We start from the raw sequence: 15,940 nt of genomic DNA, 5'->3' as shown, positions 1-15,940 counted from the left end.
ATCTTTAGATAACTGCTGTTAGAGCTAGACAAACTAAATCAAAGCTGCAGGCAGGCCAAGACGAGTCCAGGGGCCTGGTAAGTAGCTTAACACGAGGCCTGTGGCCTGTTAGAAGCGATGCCAACACCTTCTTTATGGGGTGTCACCTTTCCCTAAAGAAAATACAGTTGTATGTATCCCATCTTTGACTTGCAGAGTAACAGTTCATGCAGAGGTGAAAGCAGAGAAAAACTTCGTTCAGCTTTTTTTATTAACTGACTGTACTAAAGTTATCCATCCCTGCAGGAAAGGGATATGCACAGGCCTTTGCTTCACAATGAGGTTTTTAGAATGCACGTCTATCGTAAGTGATCCCAAAGCGTTCGAGGTGTTTGGGTAATGCCCTCGATAATATGCTTTAACTTCTGGTTAGCGTGCAAGTGGTCGGGCAGTTGGGCTTGGTGAGCGTTGTGGGTCCTCTCTGGCTGAACTCTTCTAAATACTTTCAAGAAAGTCTACTTTTTATTGCATATATTGCAAAAAGCATCAGACAAGCAGAAGCCTTGTGTCTGATTTCTGAAGAGCAGGGAAGAAATCTGTCTGAAGGAGTGGGATCGTGTTGCTGATTGCAATCCTTGTCCTCAGAGACAGAGCCTCTAGACCGAATTGACACGGACTTCTCAAGTGCCATTGACCTTACTTACTGTAGGAGGGGCTGTAAGAATTGATTTGCTTCAGCATTTCTCCTGTCTTTCTAATCACTGTTATGGTTTTTAGTGAATCTGGAATCCACTTGCAAAATTGATTTGGGTTTTAATTTTGGTAGATTATAATTTTTTTGTAAGAGTGAGCAGTATTAGCTTCTGGTGTATCATGTTACTGGTGAACAGGAGCCTGGCCAAAGAAAGAAACTAAGATGAGGGGAGAATAGGAGAAGGGGGGAAAAAATCTGCTTGCAAACTGAGAGGATTGTTTGTTTCAACTGCTTACCTTCTTACGGGACTGATAAATTAACAAAAAATCATTTTCTCTTTCTTGTCTTAAAAAATCCCTTTTAGAATTGGTGTTCTGTTACTTTCTTTGTGCATTGACTTCTGCTCTCGATGTCATTAAACGTTGCTAGTTTGTCTTACTGTGCTTTTACATGTAAGCGGACATGACTCCAGGAGCAAGAAATTCTTCCCTCAGAGGGTGCTGAGGCCGTGGCCCAGGCTGTCCAGGGAAGCTGTGGGTGCCCCATCCCTGGAGGTGCTCAAGGGCAGGCTGGATGGGAGCCTGGGCTGGTGGGAGGTGTCCCTGCCCATGGCAAGAGGTTGGAACCAGGTGGTCATTTAGGTCCTTTCAGCCTCAGCCATTCTGGGATTTTCCCTGTTGGCTGCTGTTTTTAAATGTCAGCTAGCTGTTCTAATGTTGACCTTCTAGTTAGAAACTGCTTTGTTCAACTGTTCTGTGGTCTCTGATGGGAATTTTTTTCTTTAACTTAGTTTGTGCCTCAGTCTGATAGACATGAAAAATGCACACAACTTGAAGAATGAATTAACCATGAATGTAACGTAAAAAATGTATTTTACTACCCTCTATCTACAAGAACTGGGAAAATGTCAGAACTTTCCATATGCTAAATAAAAATGCATCTTCAGATTAATAAGAGTTCATCAGATGTTTTAATCATGCTCACATGATAAAATATTTTTGTAAGCTGACACATAGCAGTAGACCAGAAGGAAAACCCTTTTTAAGGTTGCACTTAGTATGTCTTAAATTTCTGGCTTCACAAAAATGTAAGCATCCACCACTCATTCCTTGTGTACTTGAATGTATTCAAGGTGCACAGACTGCTTGGCTTAATGTTTGCATTCTGAATAGTAGAAATGTAAATTAGTGTTTCCTTTTTTTAAAAAAAAATAATAAAATAAACTGTGTAGGCATCAAGTTCATAGGAACTTTTTTTTTGGCTTTTGAGCAAGTTCAGGATAAACAGAAACTAATCCCAATATTAAGTAGTGTGTATGTGTCTGACACCTTTCAATAGTGACTCTGCTGTTGTGTCCTTCATAGATGGAGGAGTGGAGATGATGCGTGGGAAATAACGTGCTTTTGAAACAAGGCATTGTGCAGTATGAATAAATGGCTACCTCCGCTGGCAGGGAGACTTAAAAGTACCAGAACTGAGGATGGATGCCCTAGATTTCTGCTGTAAAACACTTGCACAAATAAGCCCTTCCCATAAATAATGTAATGATCTTCACATCCTGGTTGCTGTGGATTGCAGCTGCAAGATCAACCTAAAACATTGCCTATTTTAATATACAAAGTACTGTCTATAGGGGGGGGGGAAACTTGGTATGCTTGATTGGTGTATTAATGTTAATGCAGCTACAAGACAAATTTGCAACCGTGGGAGCTAATGTGAAAGGTTTAAAGGCAATTTGTATCTCTTAGGCTGGTTTGCTCCTGTGTATCTAGGTCACCTAACGTCTTCTGCAACCCTTACTGTTTCTTCCAATCAGCAACGTGAAGAGCAAGTGAAACTTTAAAAATTAATGTAAGCAGTTGATAGGAATTTGACTCTTGCTCAGAGAAAAGACGGAAATGGAAGTTGAGAAACTGCAGTTTTCTGGACTTTAGAGTGGGAGTACAATTTCTGTAGCAAAGTCTAAGTCTGGAGTACTACCAACAGTAAGATGTCTCTCATTTGTGTGGTGTTTCTTTTGTGGTGCAACTCCATCTATAAAGGAATTAGTTACTGTGCCTCTGTTACCATCTCTGGACAGCTGCTGAAAAGCTGCAAAATTTTGCAGATTAGAACCCTCCCTATTGATGGCTGGATCCTATTTACTTCTTGGGCTAGCTTTGTCTGAAATGTTTGTCTTCTGTGAAGCTGGTGTAATTAAAAACATTAGTTATAACTGCTGTTTAACATTTTTTTTTTTTTTACTTCCAAGAGGAGCCTAAAAGCTTTATAAAAACATTCTTTGTTTATCTGTCCCTCCCTTATCCTATACCTTTTCGGATTTATATTTTTTGAGTGATTTTAATGAGTAGTTGCACTATCAAGTTTTGTATGCTTACGTATCACCCTTGATGCTTCTTTAGATTGCTTTAGTGGATAGGAAGTCAGTAGAAAACAAAAACAATAAACTAATGCAGCCAGATTCTTTTTCCCCAGAAGTTTCCAGTTGAGCCTTTAGGGTTGTAGAAAAAGCTATTAGTTCATAAATATGATTTGTAATTCATACTGTTTAATCCTATTTCTGTTGCTTGAGTCATCACCTGCTTTTTCAGCGTATCTTGATCAATCTGTTTTCAATCTCATTTTTCCTAACTTCTCTTAACTTGTTGCTGATTCCATCAGCATACTCATATTTCTGTGCTTGTTTAATTAAAATACGTACCACAGAAAACACCTTCTAATATTGCCCTTGAACAGGAGATATCAAACAACCGAAGGTTACGTTATTGGAAGTTATGTATACCATGAACAGAAACAGATATCTCTTCTATTCCACTGCAGTTATTCCGTATGCTTCTGCTGTTCTGCTGCAGCTCACGCTGCCAGTAGCAGTTCTACAGGTGGCAGAAGCCTGAAGTGAGTGGGGACACTTAAGCGCTGAGGTATGGGGCATAGAGTGAGTTGTGTGTCCTGGGGGAAAGGTCAAGTGGTCGTGGTGATACGGCTTCATCCGTAATACACAGATAAAGTAGTAGGTATTTAATTTGTTTTGCGGGATGAAAACGTCATGCTCAGAATATCACAGGCTCCATAGTTACCATCTTCGCTGTTTTTTTCCCACATCTTTAGATATTCAAGAATTTTATGAAGTGACCTTACTGGACAATCCAAAATGCATCGATCACTCTCAACCATCTGAACCAATACAGCCTGTGAACACCTGGGACTTCTCCAGCCTTCCAAGCACAACAGTGACATCAGAAACACTGCCAAGCAGCCTTAGCCCAAGTGTAGAGGTATGTTATCTGTTCTAGTCTTCTTGTTGAGGCTATTAACTCAACTTCCCTAAATTTTCTTCATTTTATAAAATACTTTAAGTATGAAGTTCAGTAGTCCTAGAGAATGTAACCTTTGGAATGTTTGATAACAGATGCATGCATTTTGCTTTGTCAGAAACCTGTTTATTAAACGTACCATTAAGTGACCATTGAATTGGATTTACACTCTGTTAGGAGCTTGACAGGTTTAGTATGCATACACCCATCCATATCAACTGCTCATCAGTTGTAACTTCATGAATAATTTGGAAAATTGAAAGCCATAACTTTTTGATAAGAAAACTTTTCTGTTTGTAAGAAAGCTTCTGCTGTTTATACAGCTGTGTTTTTTATAGAAGGGCTTTTCTGGGAAATTAGATGAAATCAATTCTCACTAGTGAGTGATAAGAAAATTGAGCAGGGAAAAGCACATTAGTGTATATTAGTGAACAAATTGAATATGAGTCAACAGTGTGCCCTGGCAGCCAGGAGGGTCAACTGTACCCTGGGGTGCATCAAGAGCAGCATTGCTAGCTGGTTGAGAGAAGGGATTGTCCTGCTCTGCGCTGCTGCTGCCTTGCCTCAAGTACTATATGCAGTTTGGGGCGCCACAGCATAAGAGTGACATAGAACTATTAGAGTTTATAAAGGAGGACTGCAAAGATGGTGAAGGGTCTAGAGGGCAAGACGTATGACGAATGGCTGAAATCACTTGGTCTCTTCAGCCTAGAGAAGAGGAGACTGAGGGTAGACCTCATAATGGCCTACACATTCTTCACAATGGGGAGTAGACGGGCAGGCCCTGTGTTTTTTTTTCCGGTGGCAAGCAGTAGTACTTAAGGGAATGGCTTGAAACTTGGGACAGGGGCAGCTCAGGCTGGGTGTTAGCAAAATGTTCTTCACAGAGAGGCTGGTCAGGCACTGAAACAGTCTCCCCAGCGCAGTGGTCACGGCACTGAGCCTGCTGGAGTTCAAGTATTTGGACAACGCCCTTAGACATAGGGTCTGAATTTGGGTGGTGGTATGTGGAGCCGGGTGTTGAACTGGATGGTACTTGTGGGTTCCTTCTAACTCAGAAAACTATGATTCTATGTAACAGAGCCAGATATAGTCAGTGTGCCTGTTGCAAACAGTTCTGTCACACTTTTCCTTTCTAACCTGGTATTAATTCTCCTGGTAGGAAGAAATACTAAATGTGCTCAGTTCTGACCTTGGTACACTACTGGTATGGTTTAACAGGCTATATTTTGAGATTATTTATCTGATGAAATTCCGCAGGAGTGCATCCTAGTTTGAGTCATCAGTGAAAATATCCTGATAAAATTATAAATGGGAAGAGAATGGTGTGTGGCTGCTTTGGAAGCAAATACTACAGAGAACTTTTGAGCAGCTTAAGTAATTAATGGGTAGGCCCCAGTTCAGCTGGCTCAAGTCCTGCACTTGGGTTCTACTTGTGTAGCACCCATAGAGGTTGAATATTTAAGGAGTGGTTTCTTGGAAAAGGTCTGGGCTGGTTGTGAATCTTGAAGGGAGTCTGCCATGTCATGTTAATACACGAAAAGACACATCAATATAGGCCTGTGGTATAAAACCCTTCTATTCTACTTGATCTGCATCGAAGTATCGTCTGGAAGTATTGTCTAAATCAAGGTACTGTGTTGCAAAAAATACAGAGAAGTTCAGTAAGTACTTAGAGACTGATGAGGAAGATCTGAAGCTTGAAAAAGAAATGGAGATGTGTAGAAGAGCACGTTGTTAAATTCAGGCTTTGTGGTTACTCACCCTGCTCTGAAACTGGGAAGCTAATTCACCAGAAGTTCGCTTGCTTCGCCACCAGGAAGTCCCCAAGAAGAAAGACTAATTTATCAGCTAAAGGGTGTTCTTGACCCTGTATCTTTCTAAATATTCCGTAGGAAAGCATTTAAATGTGTAAATTAGTTACCAAGTCGGCATCTCCAGATTTTGTCCTCATGTGGTAGTAGGCTGCCAGTAATAAAAGGACTTGTCCATGACACAGCACTGATGACAACAGATGTGCTGTTGTGGCAAAGTGACGAGTGTGTTGAAAGGAAGAAGGGCCTAATTCGGGAAGTCTTACCATAGATGTTAGTATATGGTTTGCTGAGCTATTTGCTAGATGAAGCAACTGTTTTTCCTGTACAGTCTGGTGGTCTGGTATATAGTGTTATATGAACAGAACCTGATACAGCGTGGATTACTTTGTTATTCTTATAAGTGGCCCAGATTTGGACATTTGTGACAAAGCCACCTGTCTTCCTTGAGACTTTTTGTCTCAAGTATCATGTGAAAGTCCAGCAGTTGTTTGACCTTCAATATATGAGGGAGGTCTTACATATACTTTGACTATTTAAAAGCTTAGTTATGTACATTGGTATTGATGCTAGTTTATGTGGAACTGAAACTAGGCTTTTCTCAGTCTGGCACCTACAGTAAAGTTTGTCTCATATTTCATTAGTTAGAATACTGCTTGAGGAATGCAGTTTTTACGCATTACAGTTGGATAGATGGACCAATTTGAAGTGTGGTAGTGCAGCATTCGTTTCATTTCTTTTTTTTGTATGTCTTTGTTTAGCTTTCAAAAATGTATATAATTATTACAGTAAACATGTAGTCATGTACATATTGCCAGTCTTTTTTACTGACTGCTTTTTTTCGGTACCTGTAACTCAATATTTTAAAAATAAGAAGAAAAACAACAATAACAAAAAAAAACACCACCAAAGCAATCAAACAAGCAAATGAGAAATCATGTATTGACAGTCTATATTCTGCATGCTTGCTATGTGTAGTACATGACGGTTAATGTTTTTATTCTGTAAAACTTGATGCATTTTGGTTTCAGGAACATTTCTTTCTGAGGTACTTCATTTTTTTTAATATTTGGTTTTAATCAACTCAAGGGTGTAATGATACTGCAGTACTGGTACAGCACGTGCAATCTGTAATGATTTTTGTTTGCGGAAACTAGAGATTGGGGGAACTTGAGGTTAGTGTATCTCACTTCGTTCATAGCTAGCTCATAGCTAGCTTGTTTTCGAACAGAAACTTACTTTTTAGATGTACAAGGCTGCTGCCCAATTCAGTATTAGTCCATTAACCAGTTATAATGAGATCAGCATTCCAGATGCACTTGGACATTATTTTAGCTTTGTTGCACTGCGTGCCAGGCTGGTAGGACTGTAAGTGATGAGAATGGGACAGTCTTTTTTTTTCTTGCTTGCAAATTGTTAGCTGTAGATGCAATACCTTAAATCATGTTTCTTTTGCCTTAATTATATGTCTTTGCTGTGGTTACTCTGGACCAAATGAGTTTTCATCCAGCTGACACTGGTGTATGCAAAAGTTGCTTGAGAGTGGCAATATAATGCTTCCCTGAAGTGATTACGGGTTGTATTACAAGAACTCTTTCTATGCAGCTGACTCTGGAAATGACTTTTTAGCAATGTGTGCTTGTATATATACATAGAGTAGTGGTATGCAAGCTTAGGTTGCCTGAGGACTTTGAATGGAAGACAGAGTTGTTTTTGCTTTACTCCTTCTGGATCAGAAGAGTGGATTTTGTAGTTCCCATAGATACTGTATTAGTGAAAGTTAGAACTACAGTTTGCAGTTTTCCTGTTCACGGCAATCTGTTTTCCTTTTCATCCTTTATATTTCCTGGAACCATATTTGACAACTTTATTTCTTTTACTTTCCAATACAAAAAGATAATGAAGAAAAAAAAAAGAGGAGAGAGATTCAAGACAGTGATGAGTAGGGAGGGAATGTTAATCCTTTCAGTACTAATGACTAGGGAAAGATATATATCATTTCACTTTGAGAAGGTTCAGGGGTGCATACAATTTCCTTACGAGCATTAAATCCTGAGTGTAGGTCTGTGCTGGCAAAGCAGCAAACAATCTAAAGCCGAATTGCTTAACGCTAGTGGTAGTGAGAGAACTGTCTCCACAGGAAAGCGTGGTCTGTAAAGCTGTTTGCTGTGATCTGTAGTGCCATCTGTAGGTGGGACAGTTCGCGTTTGAGAAATACGTGGTGAAACTTGAATCACTGGTAGAAGTCTCCTTTGACCTAATTGAATAGTGTATTGCTAAGGAGACGGTTTTGTGATGTGTTCTTTAATTCTTTCACATGCGTTTCAGTATTTTGATAATTTGAACTCAAGGTGAGTAGCAGACACTCGTTAATTTCTCTGATTTAAAAGTAACCACAATAACTTGATTTTAGAAGCTGCAAGAAAAAAACAGCCCCCCCCCTCATAAAACAAACAAAAACCAAAATGAGCCTTGTCTCAAAATAAAGGTTTTGGCTTAGGAGGCGAAACGTTACTTAGATTGTCTTACTGTTACAGTTAGGCTAACAGATCTCTGTTTAGTGAGTAATGGTGGCTCATCTGTGGTTTTCCCACACTTAAACAAGAGAGTATCTGGCTTACTGCCTTCTAAGAAAGTCGAAGAGGATGTAAGGTAAGAAAACAGCTGAAATTATACACTAGTCAGCTAAATGTCAGGCCATGACACAGTGGAGTGAAACTGTCTAATCATCTTGGAATCATAGAATGATTCAGGCTCACTGATGAGACTAGATTGCTAAGGATTTCATCCAGTGGAGTCTTGAAAATCTCTAAAGATGGAGACTCTAAAACCTCAGGGCAAGCTGTTCCGATGCCGGACTATCATGGAGGGGAAAAGTGTTTCCTTATTTCTGATTGAAACCTCTCTTCCAATTTATTTCTTTTTCCTACTATTTGTTCATCATGCAGCATGCATGTGTCCCTGTTGTTCTGCAAGTACTAGAAGGCTACTTCTAGGTTCTGCTGAACCTATTTCTCAAAACTAAAACAAGACCAGTGTCGTCATCTTCCCTCAAGGAGTAAGCTTCCAGCCCCCTCACCATATTAATGGCTCTCTGTGGAACTTGCTCCAAGTTATCAACATCTTTCTCATGCTGGGGCACCCAAAATTGAATGCAGTGTTCCAGATGCAGCAATGGAAGTGCCAAGCAGAGTGGAGTCATAGTTTCCCTTGATACTACTGACTGTGCTTCTGCTAATGCTGCATAGATGCTGTTAGCCGCCCTTGCTGTTAAGCATACTGCAGGCTTGTGTTCAACTTGCTCAAAATCTGAAAAAAGAAAGACGATAATTAATGTGAATATTTTGAACAGAGAGAGGTAGGATTAAGCTAACCTAATTTTCTCCTATGTGGGAACTGTTCTTGTTGGCCAAGCAAGCACGAATGTCTTTTTAACCTTTGTAAGATGTTTTTGATAGTTCTGTGTGGCTTCTTAAGGTGAGCTAATATAGTCTAGAAGAAAAAACTTCAGAGGTATGGTTTCTAGTGGAATTAAAAAGGTCTGTATTTAATGGGTAATAGCAGTTTGTACTCAAAATGGAAAGGTGTTATCAAATAGCTAATCAGGATCTTAAAGGAAATTCCTTAGAAGAGTCACACGGAGTGCATTACTAAAGCTGCAGGATGCTATAGTTCTGTTTCTCTGTTTCCAAGTTGTGCTGACTGCAGTATCCTCATCCGGCCTTTACAAATGCAGTCAATTGTACCTGTCCGAATAGCAGGCTGTTCCTGGAGAAATCCTAGACCTGTCACACTGCTTCAAATATCTTCTTTGCCTTAGTATTTATAAAGATTTAGTGCTGGCTAGCTTGACAATACGCTATGTCTGACTGCTGTGCACCCTGTTGTCATACTGTTGCTTTAGGATTGTATTTATACATGTGTGTTGTCTGTTATTTATTTCAACTATGTTCCTACAGAAATAGAAACCACGTTTTTTTGTGTGTATCTCTTAGTGTATGGTCCTAGGTCTTTCGGGCATCTCATTGCTTTCCCCATGCTAACTTCTATGGTAGGGAAATGATATTTGGCTTGCTATGTGTTTTTTGTTTTTGAAAGATCTTGAAATCCAGGCTGTTTGTACAAATCCGAGTATGTAAGTCAATTCAGAATGCACGCACAAACAATAAAAATCTGTTACTTATAAAAACTTACTCTCCTCCATTCAGAAGTAAAAGGAGAACTTAAAAAGAAATGAGATGAATTTGATATCCAATTGTGGTTTTCTATTTTACTGATAATAATTACATTGTGCACCCTGGTTCTAAGGTGGTTGGATTAGGTTACAGCATCTTAAAATTTTAATGCTTCCTTTGCTAAAGGAACCAAGAAAATACTTGCAGCGATGCTACTGCTTGATCTTTAACTAGGTCTTTGAAATCTCTCTTCAGATCTGCTGAAGTTGGGCAGCTGACATACCAGAAGCCGAGCTGAGCCTGCTTCTCTGGTTATACCTGTGACAGCTGTATGCTGTACAGGTTTTCTCATAGACTCTGAGAGCAAAGTAGCATTTAAATAATCATATGTACTTTTAAAATTTGGGGATAGATGAAACTACCTGCAAAAGCAGTATTTTTCCTAAGCATTGTTTTTATTTGCTAGATTTATTCAATGTATGCTTTATCTGTACAAGAATTTCCCTTTATCTGGTGACTTAACTGGTACAAGGAATCTCTCACACTGATAAAAAGATAAGCCTGTGAAGGCACAAGAAGTGAGTGTCAAATACAACCTGAAAGAATCGGTAGGCAATTCAAGATGGGAAAATCCTATCTCTTTCCTTTGTATCGCTCACATGAGTATCATGCTTTGTTTTTTTAATATGTCACAAATAGCAAGGAATGAAAACACACTTTTTCTTCGGGTGAAACTGAATAGAATGGCTGTTGCTGATGGCTGAACTATCGAGCTGACAGGACAGAGGTTTATTTTCAATAAATATGAATGACATGAAGAGATTGCAGTGCTTCTTACAAATTCAGTAGCATAACAGTGGTTTTACTGGCTAAGAAATGCTAACTGGCTACGTGACATAAAGGTGTCTTACTCTTCAGTGTGTTAAAGGTGGAGCCCTTCATGATTTTGATTCGGGTTTTGGTGTGTCCTTGAAGATTTCTGTTGTTCCTCACAACACAATTCAAAGGAAGGAAGTTTCTAAGTTAATGTATTGTTTATTTACAGTAGTTTCTATTCTGTTTTCCTTACCTAGTTCCTTTTCTTAAACAACTCTTATTTTTTTTTCTTCTCTGAGCTCCAGAATTTAACGCACGCTTGGTCATTCAAGGAATTTTAAAATTTGTCTCCAAGTAGCAATATTGTTGTTTCTTATGATAATACTAAATCTCATGAATCCTTGACTCATATTTTCAAATCTATCTTCTATGAGCAATATTTCCAATGAACAGTCTGCAGTTACTGTGTTTCTGGGCTGGGAAATGCTTGTTTATGTGCAGATCTCCTTGAGAGCTTATCCATCTGTGTATTATATTTATGAAAACGTGCATTGGTATTTGCTACAAAATTTCTTGCTCTGTCAGTAGGGTACGTGTGATTGGTGTCTTTTTGTTCTGCGTGGGTTTTGCCTCATGACAACATCTATTTACTGATAAATAACTTTTCCACCCATTTAAATTAAAATGCACATTCTGTTGTTTGTGCTTAGCTGAAGATGAGTTTTGAGGGCTGCCAGGCAGGGCTTTAATTCAAGTGTAGTAGTGTACTGATTGGTGAAGGGCTCTTATGTAGCTTGTTCTGGTTTGTACAGTGGGTGTCAGTATGTTCAAGTGTGCTTGTAGTAAAATCTCTTTGTGCCCTCTGCTCAGAAATGTTTAGTGTGCCCACTCATGATCTATGAATTCTTAACCAAGAATTGCCTCTTCCTACTCTTTGAATTGGTCTCTTCTTCCACAGCTCATAGTCTGAATAGTCAATCTAAAAAGTTGTGCCTTTTGTGCCAAGGCTAATGGGCATCAGGTCTTGTTAAAAGATAATTGAGAGTGGAAAGCGAAAAAAGTGTCATGATGGTGATCTCATTTTCTTTGGAAGTCCTTTGGAACTAAAAAAAAAAAAAAAAAATGGGGTGGGGGGGGGAGGTGGGGAAGAGAAGAAAGTGATTGCCCTGGAACATAAGCCGGTTGTAGCTAGGATTAGTCTGTAGAAGCTTAATCTTGGAACAAGATGGCTGAGAGAAACTTGAGAAAGCATCGTTGATTTTTGCCCTTGATGTACAGAGCATGATGGGCAGGCAGAGCTTGGGTGTACTGTTAGGAACTTGTGCAGTGAAGTTTGTGCAAGGAACTTGCACGTGGACTGCATGTCTTGAACTGGTCATTGGAGCCATTTCTGGGCCAGGCGCTGGATATGTGCCAAGCCACCTAAAAATGCACTTGCTCTTTTTTTTGTCTTCTTGAATGCTTGTGCTTTACCAAGTTCAAAGCACGTAAGAAGCAGTCTTAAAAGAAGACTTGGGAAATTCAAGAATAATTTGCATGCCGATACCTTGCATTGAGCTATGGGAGTATTTTTTCTTCTGACAAAGGAAAGTCCCAACTGCTTAGCTAACTGGTGCTTTGCTTCTCTGTTTTCTAAAGTCAGAGATTTATACTTCTGTCTGGGTTAGCCGTAACAGTCCAAAAGATGGCATGTTTATCCCACTGATGCCTTGCAGTAGTGAAAATTTCACTTAGGTATTCATATTAGAAATATTTCTTAGACTGCAGAGACAATATGAAGGTAATAACAAGTACCTCTGGCCTGACTTGGACACATGTAAAAGTCATGATCCTGATGGCTGAATGATATGGGGTTTACCTTGAAGTTCTGTTTAAGCTGAACTGAGTAGCTTTTGCTAGCATGTGATTTTCTTGCCTAATGATTTTTTTAAAATTTTGAAATGGGAGAATTATCTTGCAGTGTCCTCCCTTCCTTGTCCCTTAAATGCACAATCTGCCTGCAAAATAAAATGCATAATTTTAGGAATAATAGTTCTTATTTACTACCTTTTTAACTTTTGGCTTTTTTCCTTCCCTCTAGTATAACGTATGGTAGAGCCAGGGAGTCAAGTGGGGTAAAATTGCAATTTTTCTGCTGTTACATCTGCTCAAAGGGAAAATGGCATTCTTGTTCTTTGATTTTATAGCTGTCTTGAGCCAAAGCTTGCCAACCAATATTTGATACCATTCAGCATGTGGGGCTTCTGTCGTGAATGTATGTGCTCTCTAAGCCTCCCGCCACTTCCTCAGGTGTAGGCTTAGATGGAGAAACTCATTTAAAACCAAGCTAACTTTGGTTTTGGTTGTACAACACATTGAAATGTGTGTGTTCCATTCAATGTCGAGCAGGTGCACAACTGTGGATAAAATTTGACTTTCAACGTCTGTGTGTGCAGTAGCTGCAAAAACCTGAGACTGGTGATGACCATGGTAGGTGGTGGGCTGTGGCATGTTACGGTGGTCTTGCAGTGAGGGAGCAAAGTGTGAGCCCTCTAGGTGCTGGGACAGCTGCTTGTCTAGGCATTTAGTAGGCTGTTACTAAATTAAGCTTTATTGTTCTACATGATGTGATGTGAAAAATAGCTCTTTGAAGGACAAAAAAGGAGAGAGAACAGTCTTGTACTAATGCAATGCATACCAGAGGCTGCTTGGACTTGATTTTGAAACTTGTTTTTAACTTACAGGGAATAGTGAGAATGCCCTAGGTAGATACTTAGGCTATTTTAGACTTGCTTGCTGGTGTGAAATAGAGTTTGACTAGTTGTACGTCTTAAGCTGAATGCGAAATAAAATCTCATCTGCTTTAGTAGTTTGAAATAGTCTATTGAATGTTTTTCAAAATGCTTCCCTGTGCAGGGAGCAAAGGTGGAGAGGGAGACCTAACAGGGCAAGGTAACTGAAACTGTGTTAACTAGTTGCTTTCAATTCATTGTGTGCTAAATTAGTATAATGAGATTCTTACCTGTTTATGAAAGTGCCAGTTTAGTGTTGCTTAGTACACAGACTAGCTTTTGTGCCCAAGTGTTTGACTTTTCCCAGCTGGGCTAATTGGGCTGAGGAGACAATGCCTGTGCACACAAACTTTGCCTTGTCACTGCATTACAGCATTACAAAAGGAAATGAAATTCTAGGTTAATTCAAGGCTCAAAATAGCATTTCTCTTGCAATATGCATTACTCTTTCTTTGCCACTTTCTTCTCTCCCTGTTCTACATGGAATATTCCATTCATTACTGCCTAAGAAATCGGTTATTTTTCAGTCTGCAAATGCTGAAATGATGTTAGAGGAGAAATGCTTCCTACCAACCATAACTGTTTTTGAATGACAGCTTCATTCTGGAAATCATAACCAGCTAAGAGAAGCTGAACTGGGATTTTTTTTTGCTGTAAATAATTTTGTATTGCTTTTCATCAAATGATTCCCTATGACTCTCATGTGTTAGGTAATCCTGAAAGAGGAGTATGTGAAACAGAATATGAGGAGGCACTTAGCTGGTATGGAATAAGACTTGACATCTTTTCTAAGATATTTTCAAGGATAACTTCAAGATTTTCAGACATAGATAATCAAAATAGGTTGAGAATCCTTCATGAAACTTAAAGCATTTGTATTTTAGCTTGCTCTCTTTTTTTTTTTTTTTTTCTCCACGTTGTTTCTACCTCTGATTCCAAAGGGAATCCTGGCATACACTGTACTATTTTGACTATTCAATAAGTGTGCTTCTCCTCATTTGAGATGGTGCTTAGCTGTGATTGGAAATAAACCTTTTAAATGTTTGGAAAGATACCTGCTATGCTGAAACAATGGATTGTTTATGCATTGTAACAACAAAGGTAAGATGATAAAGCTTTTGATTAATGCCTATGATCTTAAAAGTTCTGGAACCTTTCTTTTAGGGTTTCTTACCTATAATGAAAATGTCTCGATTGTTTCCTAGTGTTGATTTTTTTTTTTTTAACTTTGAATGTACTTTAAATGTTTATTTTCACTCATTGTGAAAAATCTGTAGTTGTTGCTAAGAACAGTCACAGATCTTAATTCTTCTAAGATCTGATAATGCACATTGGAAAAACTCGTGTAGTAGAATGATTTTTTTTGTCATTTTGCAGTAAGGTTCTTTGCTATTTTAGCACCTTTAAAGAGTGAATTGTTACAGGAATTTGCTTTTTATTCTGAAATGTGGAACTCCAAGTCATGTTTTACATAACCTTTATTGAAGATGATAAATCTGGGAATTCCTGCTAGGGATGGATATATTCTGTAATCTGGGCATCTTGCTACTTTGAGACGAAGAGACACAAATAGTTTAGTGTCATTACTTCTGTGCTAGGATGAAGTTTTGTGGGTGATTGTTTTGAATACAGTCCACTTGTAACTGCTGAAGGTAAAATGTGATGCATAAATGGAATGTAAAGTAGTAGTGTGCTTATGAAACGTGGATAGATGAGACTTTCTTGCATGCTTTTAAAATATTTCCACTTTTCTTGTTACTGGTGAAGTGTTGTTCTATATTGCTCCCTTTTCCCTGGTTGTTGGAGTAGCTGCAGGTTTAATTGTTTACTAAGCTACTCAGGCTTTTGTCAATATCTTTTTAGATAACTTGAAACAATGAAACTTGTTTAATTTCATTCTACTTCTTGAGAAAGAGGCTTGCATGAGCATCTTTAAGAATATTGCATGGGTTTAGTGATAGCTATTAAAATGCAAGGTATAGCTCCTTATGGTTCTGTGTGACAGAAGGAAGCATAGGCTGACTGGAATGGGTGAAGTTACCTTGTCTGTCACCAGCAAAGGGGTCTTTCTGGTGTTCAAGTTGTGCATTTTTTGGAAGTGAAACCTCTAAAATCACAAGTTTGATTAATTACATTAGTTTTTGGTGTAGCTACTTTACTTTTAAAATACTGCCTTTGGTACTATGAGACTGGGATCAGATGTTAATTCCTTGACTTCGGTTGAAGTCATATGTACCTAAATTTTGCTGAAAGTACTTTTATTTTAAAGGGAGGGGGAAGTGTTGTCAACTTTGTCACTGAGCTGCTTGACTTTAGTTTTGTGTGTTTGTTTAGTTCCTCATATCTACTTGTCTAAGAGTAGAAAGATAATTTATAC

General features: G+C 38.8%; 1 protein-coding gene across 6 annotated transcripts in view; it reads left to right on the top strand.

The window, feature by feature from the left end:
- DLG1 (discs large MAGUK scaffold protein 1) overlaps nucleotides 1-15,940 on the top strand; it is a 148,340-nt gene that overhangs the window by 13,573 nt on the left and 118,827 nt on the right. For all 6 annotated transcript variants that reach the window (XM_084291883.1, XM_084291881.1, XM_084291879.1 and 3 more), the window contains exon 3: nucleotides 3,782-3,948. In XM_084291883.1, the coding sequence (XP_084148009.1) occupies nucleotides 3,782-3,948 (167 nt within the window). The remainder of the gene's footprint in view (nucleotides 1-3,781; nucleotides 3,949-15,940) is intronic.

Source organism: Netta rufina, assembly GCF_964035555.1.
Source record: "Netta rufina genome assembly, chromosome: 9".
Classification (NCBI taxonomy): Eukaryota; Metazoa; Chordata; class Aves; order Anseriformes; family Anatidae; genus Netta; species Netta rufina.
This window is presented reverse-complemented; position numbering and strand designations above follow the sequence as displayed.